At 52.3% G+C, this 7,874-nt stretch overlaps 1 protein-coding gene across 1 annotated transcript in view; it reads right to left on the bottom strand.

Moving 5' to 3' along the window:
- LPCAT3 (lysophosphatidylcholine acyltransferase 3) overlaps window positions 1-7,874 on the bottom strand; it is a 56,410-nt gene that overhangs the window by 3,241 nt on the left and 45,295 nt on the right. The window contains exons 2-7 of the mRNA XM_006170778.3: window positions 4,157-4,264; window positions 3,554-3,660; window positions 1,696-1,789; window positions 1,520-1,557; window positions 982-1,160; window positions 138-246 (exon numbers count right to left, since the gene is read on the bottom strand). Coding sequence (XP_006170840.1) covers window positions 138-246; window positions 982-1,160; window positions 1,520-1,557; window positions 1,696-1,789; window positions 3,554-3,660; window positions 4,157-4,264 — 635 coding nt within the window. The remainder of the gene's footprint in view (window positions 1-137; window positions 247-981; window positions 1,161-1,519; window positions 1,558-1,695; window positions 1,790-3,553; window positions 3,661-4,156; window positions 4,265-7,874) is intronic.

The raw sequence follows: 7,874 nt of genomic DNA, 5'->3' as shown, positions 1-7,874 counted from the left end.
CCCCCGCTGCCGCCAGCGCTCACAGTACAGAGCGGAACCAACGTGCGTCTGTAGCTGGGACCACCGACGTCTCTGCTGCCTGCGGGGCCCCTCGCCTGTCCGCCGTCTAGCTCTGCCGTGGCGTCCCTACCACTCACTTCGTAGTCCTCGGTGAGGAGGTAGTCTTCCGTGATGTGGGGGCTGAGCAGGGTGTAGCCCACCAGGTAGACCAGGCCCAGACTCAGGCGCTTGAGAGCAGGGACGGTGCTGGAAAGGAACACAGGGTCACTGAGGGCAGCCTACCCCCTGCACCCCCACCTCGGTACGGAGAGGAGCTTATCAGAGCACGGTTCTCCACCTGGAACGGGACGAGGAGCCCTGCTGCCCCGTCTGCACTGCTTCGGGGAAAGCCCTTCCCCGCGTGGGTGCTCTGAGGACAGAGCCTGCGGACCTCCAAGGGTTACAGAGGTCAGGACGGCCGGGAGTGGCGCCGAGGCTTGTTTACCCCTCGGGGTTGCTGCTGCCCAGGGCTTGCCAGGGTTCTGTCTCCACCGGGCCCGAACCCAGCGCAGGTAAGATAAAAGCAGTAACTGTTTTGAATCTGCTCCTTCCTATGCTGAAACACAGGCTGACAAGTTCTGGGTGAAGGGCTTCTCCTGGCAGTGTTGAAATTCTGTGCTGATACATAGCCATAGACATTTACTTAACAACTTTTTTTTTTTTTTAATGACAAAATGGGTTTTTCAGGCAGGGACGTGACTGGGTCAGGCAAACTCCTGTGGCATCGATGTGAACTGTCATGTTTGTGCTACAGGTCAGGGTGGCTGGCTGCGAGTGACCTACGCTGCCACGCAGGGTGCCCGTGGGACAGCCCGGGGCCTGTCTGCCAGGCCTGTGTGCCAGGCCCTGCTGGAGAAGGCCGTGAGGGCCGGCCTTCAGGAGCCACCTTGGAGTGACCATGTTGGGCGAGCCACCGCAGAGGTGACCAAGAGGGGCAATTACCTGTTTGGTATCTTCCCTGGTATGTCAGTCAGCTGTCCCTGCACCAGCTTCATGTAGTGGTTCATTGAGAACTGGGGCCCTACCAAGAAGGCCCCATAGAAGTAGGAGAAACCAGCAACTTCCAGCAGGGAAGGGACACCCCGTATGGCATATCTCTGCTGCTCAGAGGACAAGGAATTCTATGCCGAGAAGAGAATGAATGGTTCAGGACAGCCTCGAATCTCCCCCACGAGCCATCTGAGCGCTCCCACCCTGGTGCCCACTGCTGGCTTCTCTCTGGGGGTGGACGCCAGCCGCTGCGTGTGGAGGTGCGTATGTGTGGGTGGCCAGCACCTGCGGGCTTGTGCTGAGCCAGTGCACGCCGCACTGGCACTGCCCTCTGGACTTCGTGCAGAGCTGGATCCGGGCAGAGCAGGTCTGCTGAGCCGCACTCGGGCTGGGGCGTGAGGGAGAGGCTCTGCCCCTGGCGTTTGGGTCCAGCCTTTCTCCTTCCCTCTGGTTACGGCCTTAACCTTTCCGTGGAAGAATAAACACTTACCTGATCTTTCCCTCCATCAAAGTAGTCAACAGCCAAACCTGAGCAGAGAGAGAGGGGTGGGTAGAGCATGGGGAGGCGGTACTCCGAGGAGGTGGCCTCAGCACCGAGGGCAGCAGGGAGTGGACGGGCCAGAGCACTTTGGGTCGGGTGGGGGAGAAGGCAGCGGCCCCACTCACCAATCAGCTTCAGCGTCAGGACACAGTGCGGCATTGTCCACTTGATATCGTAGTTGCCGGTGGCGGTGTAATAGTATCCCGCGAGAAGGTAGGCCTAGGAGAGGGGACGTGCGTTCCTGTCATCACGACTATTTCATTCTTTATTTGCTCCCCGCTCTGAAATCGAATGCAGCCTTTCGTTTTTTCCCTTCTCCTTGTCCCATCATTAAAAGCTTGGCAAATTCCTACACACGGAGACACTGAGCCCGTAACAGGGAGACTCACGCAAGGGTTTTCAGCAACATGGACCGAGGACTGAATGTAGACGCCTGGCTTTTCAGCCCATTCTGAGCTGGTTCTCGGCCTTGCCTCTCAGTGACTCCAACAGCACAGGCTCACGCCGAGGACCGGCTGGCAGCCCTCCCGTGTGCAGGTGAGACGGGCCCATGACAAGCACCCTGCCCCGAGTTACCCTGATGAGTGCTGGGAGACGTGAGAGCTGTCCCCTCGTCCACTGCTCTTGCTATGCTGCAGCCCCCGCCGCCACACAGACCCGAGCTGCAGAGGGGGGTCGTTTACCATCTGGAAGCAGAAGGTAGTGAGGACGGCAGTGACAGTGCGGCCCATCAGTCGCAGGATGAGGAACTGGAGCAGGACGCATAGTAGGGAGTGGTAGAGCTGGTTCCCTGTGCGGAGCGGAGAGCAAGACTGAGCCACTGGCTCACACCCACCCGTCCTGAGCCTGCTGACCCCAAAGAAACACAGACGCTGAGCTCTTAGGACCTTTTCCCAGAATAACATCTTGTTTTGGAGGGAAAGATGGAAATGAATTGTCTCAACATAGGGGCCTAGCTGGGTGTTACTGCATTTCCTGAAGAGAGGAATGACCATGAGGGGGGGCCGCTTCGACCTGTCCTTCAATTCTGGCCAAAGCAGAGGGACACCAAAGCTTCCTGCTACACGCATGTAGCATGGGTAACCCCCCTGAGAATGTGTACATCAGACAGAGGAATGTACGGAAGGCCCCCAGGCAAAGCTCCCCTGTGCTCCTGCTCACGCGGCCCTCTTGCAAGCTCGGCTGTCTAACCTCCCCATCCATCAAATTCTCCCATGGAGCTGTTTTAGTTGTACGTTCCCAAGATCCCTCTAACCACAGAGTCGCAGCCGACTTCGTTCACTCACCGAAGTTAAAATAAGCGATTGAGAGGCCTGTGAAGGTGTGGAAGAGATGGATGAGGTAGCTGTCCTTGTAGAAAAGGTAATGTCGATAAAACAAAGCCAAAGGGTAACCTGGACAGAGAGAAAAAGAGGGTTACTTATGCCTGGTGCCATCCAGTTTCTTAAGGAAAAAAAACAAAAACATGGGACCAGCAATTAGCGTAATGGCTATGTTGCTGGACTCCCACGTAGTCAACCACGGTTCGAGTCCCAGACCCAGTGGCTTAAACTCACACCAGGCGCGGGTGCGTGTGTTCCCAAAATTCCAAGAGGAGAATGGAGGAGAAGGGATTGCGGCGTGGCCATCCTCCTGGAGGGTGATTTCCCGCTTTCTGTCTCTCTGTTTCTGCCTGGCAAGCCAAGTGCCCTATAGCAAAAACCTCTCAAAACAACAACAAAAACAGACAAAAACAAAAACACCCCCCAAAAACCAAACCAAAACCAAACCAAAATAACAACAAAAAAAATTTTAATTTTTCCCGCCGAGGACCGGCTGGCAGCCCTCCCGTGTGCAGGTGAGACGGGCCCATGACAAGCACCCTGCCCCGAGTTACCCTGATGAGTGCTGGGAGACGTGAGAGCTGTCCCCTCGTCCACTGCTCTTGCTATGCTGCAGCCCCCGCCGCCACACAGACCCGAGCTGCAGAGGGGGGTCGTTTACCATCTGGAAGCAGAAGGTAGTGAGGACGGCAGTGACAGTGCGGCCCATCAGTCGCAGGATGAGGAACTGGAGCAGGACGCATAGTAGGGAGTGGTAGAGCTGGTTCCCTGTGCGGAGCGGAGAGCAAGACTGAGCCACTGGCTCACACCCACCCGTCCTGAGCCTGCTGACCCCAAAGAAACACAGACGCTGAGCTCTTAGGACCTTTTCCCAGAATAACATCTTGTTTTGGAGGGAAAGATGGAAATGAATTGTCTCAACATAGGGGCCTAGCTGGGTGTTACTGCATTTCCTGAAGAGAGGAATGACCATGAGGGGGGGCCGCTTCGACCTGTCCTTCAATTCTGGCCAAAGCAGAGGGACACCAAAGCTTCCTGCTACACGCATGTAGCATGGGTAACCCCCCTGAGAATGTGTACATCAGACAGAGGAATGTACGGAAGGCCCCCAGGCAAAGCTCCCCTGTGCTCCTGCTCACGCGGCCCTCTTGCAAGCTCGGCTGTCTAACCTCCCCATCCATCAAATTCTCCCATGGAGCTGTTTTAGTTGTACGTTCCCAAGATCCCTCTAACCACAGAGTCGCAGCCGACTTCGTTCACTCACCGAAGTTAAAATAAGCGATTGAGAGGCCTGTGAAGGTGTGGAAGAGATGGATGAGGTAGCTGTCCTTGTAGAAAAGGTAATGTCGATAAAACAAAGCCAAAGGGTAACCTGGACAGAGAGAAAAAGAGGGTTACTTATGCCTGGTGCCATCCAGTTTCTTAAGGAAAAAAAACAAAAACATGGGACCAGCAATTAGCGTAATGGCTATGTTGCTGGACTCCCACGTAGTCAACCACGGTTCGAGTCCCAGACCCAGTGGCTTAAACTCACACCAGGCGCGGGTGCGTGTGTTCCCAAAATTCCAAGAGGAGAATGGAGGAGAAGGGATTGCGGCGTGGCCATCCTCCTGGAGGGTGATTTCCCGCTTTCTGTCTCTCTGTTTCTGCCTGGCAAGCCAAGTGCCCTATAGCAAAAACCTCTCAAAACAACAACAAAAACAGACAAAAACAAAAACACCCCCCAAAAACCAAACCAAAACCAAACCAAAATAACAACAAAAAAAATTTTAATTTTATTTTTAGGTTTTTGTCATAGGGCGTATGTGCTTGCTAGAGAGAGACAGAAAGTGAGAAATCACCCCTGATGGGGGATAGGCACGCTGCAATCCCTTGTCCTCCATTCCCCTCTTGGGATTTCAGGCATGAATGTACACACATCCAGCATGATTTCCAAGCCTCTGGGTCTGGGACCCAAACCGTAGCCCGCCATGTGGGAGTCCAGTGCTTTGAGCACCGTGCTACCTCCTGGTCCCGCTGCCATTTTGGAACTTCATCTAGCAAGAGCCTGTGGTTGCTAAGCTACGTCATACTCGCTTCCACATGTGGCAACTAGTGTTCGTCCCCCAGGGTAGGCTGTTTGAAGAGTCCCAGTCAGTGGGGCAGAAGAGTGGGAAGCCCAGAGAAAGAATGTATTTGTGGACATCAACAGAGAAGCCAACAGTTCTCCCAGGAGTCAGGTTTTCTTGTAAATACAAATCTGGAATTGGAGATACTAATCATTTTTTAAAGAATTACTTTATTTATTTATTTACTTATTTTAATTTGACCAGAGAGGGAGGGAGAGAGAGAGAGCGAGTGAGCGAGCGAGAGAAAGCAAACTGCCAGGCCCAGGACTTGAACTGCAGTTGTCCATGAGAGTCCAACATACAGACCCACGCCACCTGCTGGCCCCGATACTAATATTTTTTATTGAGGCAGTACGAAACAGGGTCCCAGGACCAGGTTTTATTAACTATCGCTATGGATGTTCTCTTAATTAATCTTTATAAAATGATACAAGGAACCGAGGGTCCCCAGCTACACTCCAGGAACACCATTTTATGTTCTGCGATCTGTCCTGTTAGAGCCGTATTACCATCTCATTAAGAAGATGAGCAGATGGCATAACGGTTACATCACTGGACTCCAATGTAGTTGACCGTAGCTTGAGACCCTGTCCCGGTGGCTTAAAACTCACACCAGGCATGTGCGTCCCCGGGAGGGGAATGGAGAAGGGGTTGGGACGTGGCCATCCTTCCTCCCCAGGGGGTGATTCTCGCTTTTTGTCTCTCTGGTGAGTGCATACACACACACACACACACGCACACAAACAAAACCAAAAACCTCACGCTTGGTGCACGTGCATGCTTGCTCAAAATCCCAAGAGGGGGAACCAGCAGTTAGCGTAATGGCTATGTCGCTGGACTCCCACGTAGTCAACCGCGGTTTGTGTCCCGGACCCAGTGGCTTAAAACTCACACCGGGCGCGTGTGCGTGCGTGCCCAAGATCCCGAGAGGAGAATGGAGGAGAAGGGATTGCGGCGTGACCATCCGCCCTGGGGGGTGATTTCTCGCTTTCTGTCTCTATGTCTCTGTCTGTCTGGTGAGCGCACGCACCCTACAGTGAAAATCTCTCCAAAAAAAAAAAAAAAAAAAAAATCCCAAGAGGAAAATGGAGAAGGGATTGTGGTGTGGCCATCCCCCCAGGGAGTGATTTCTTGCTTTCTGTCTCTCTAGCGAATGCACACATGTCCTATGGCAAAAATCTCTCTCAAAAAAAAGGAGATACATATGGGGTGGGTGGTGTGGTGGTTAAGGCACTGGACTCTCACAGCCCGTCACGGTTCAAGGTCTGTATCTAGCAGCTTGAAAATCACACTGGGCCCACGTGTGCATCCCAAAGTCCTAAAAGGAGTAGAGGCTAGGGGATTGTGGCTTGGCCATCCCTCCCAGCGTGTTGATTTCTTACTTTCCCTTTTTGTCTCTATCAGGGGAACACATGTGCCCTTACGGCAAAAGCCTTGTGGGGGGGAAAGGTACTAAAGGTACTACAGATGAATATTGGGATGCAGACTGGACTGCTGGCAGTGGAGACAGCAGTTACTCCTCACATTCTGCGGACTGGGTGCCAACAAAGGTATAAACCCACTTAGGTGTGCCAGGAAAACGTCATCTAACCCTGTGATTCAGTGTTGTCCCAGGGCCCTGCCAGAACGCAATGGGCCATACCTGTTTTCCCATGCCCAAGGGTGGCCTGGAGTTAGAGAGGGTGGATGACGTTGGGCATCCCCCATAAGTGAGCGTATCCCATGGTGCACTGCACTCACACCCGGCGTGCTCTGGGGGAGTCTGGCTGACAGGCCCGCCCACATCCCCCCTATATCAGTGTGCGTGTGAAGAACCAGAACCTCTTGTTTTTTTCGGAAGGACACTTCACCAATCCTATTACTGCATAATCAGTGTCCTTGAGTTGGCCGTGGTTTATGATCACCACAGTTCTTGCCTTTAAATTAGAGACTGGAATGAGTTTATTACTGGCAATGTAGTTTGATGTTTGTTTAATTCTGCCATGCTTAGAACAGTGTTGTATGGAGGAGTCCGACCCGGTAGGGCCCCAGGATCTGTTTTGAGCTCTTGACCTTTGAGCACGGCTTCTGGTCAATTCAGCACGTTGGCAAGGCCACTGCTGTACGCCCCCCCGACCTATGAGCAAAGCTTGGGTCCACTCAACATGTTTGGCAAGGCCGCTTGTTGTACGCTCCAGAGACTGTGGTAGTCTTGCTGGGAAGTGACCCCCCTCTGATTCCCTGATATAGTACTATAAAAAAAATTACATAGCTCTCTTGAGTATGTGGTAAGATTTCCCAAAAGTCCCCCGACCACTCCCCTCAGCCCTGATCACTTAGTGTTAATTACAATGCTTTATCTCCGTGGTCACAATAGAGGGTGTGCTGAAGTTCTATCTAGACAGAAATAATCTTGACCTTTGGAAGGCCCTTCAAGATACATTTAACATAAGTTTAAAGATAATCTTTTCTTTACATAAAATAAGATTAGGCCAAAACTGGCCCAGGACACCCCCACCCTCACCAAGTGAAATAGATAAATATATAAGGATTCCTTAAATTAAGTTTTAGATCCCTATAAAACTATGTAAGTATCAGTCTTTATTGAGACCATAAGAACTAATATCTATACTTGAGATTTTCTTTTCTCAGCATCGTGCTTAGTAATCACAAGATGGCTGCCACCACATCAGCTGATAATTATCTCTGCTTGCTGGAGCTGCTTTCCCGAAACTGCATTCCATGAAGACCCACCTACCACAATAGACCCACCCTTAATCCAACCCTGAATGGAACCTATGATCCCTTTTGAAGTGATAATTAGAACACATAGCCCCTCACCCATGTACTTGCATGTATCACATTTTCAATAAAAAGGCACAATTCCTCGCCGTG

This window comes from Tupaia chinensis, unplaced genomic scaffold (genome assembly GCF_000334495.1).
Source record: "Tupaia chinensis unplaced genomic scaffold, TupChi_1.0 Scaffold149011_1, whole genome shotgun sequence".
Lineage (NCBI taxonomy): Eukaryota > Metazoa > Chordata > Mammalia > Scandentia > Tupaiidae > Tupaia > Tupaia belangeri.
The sequence above is the reverse complement of the archived record's forward strand: the minus strand, read 5'-3'. Positions and strand labels throughout refer to the sequence as shown.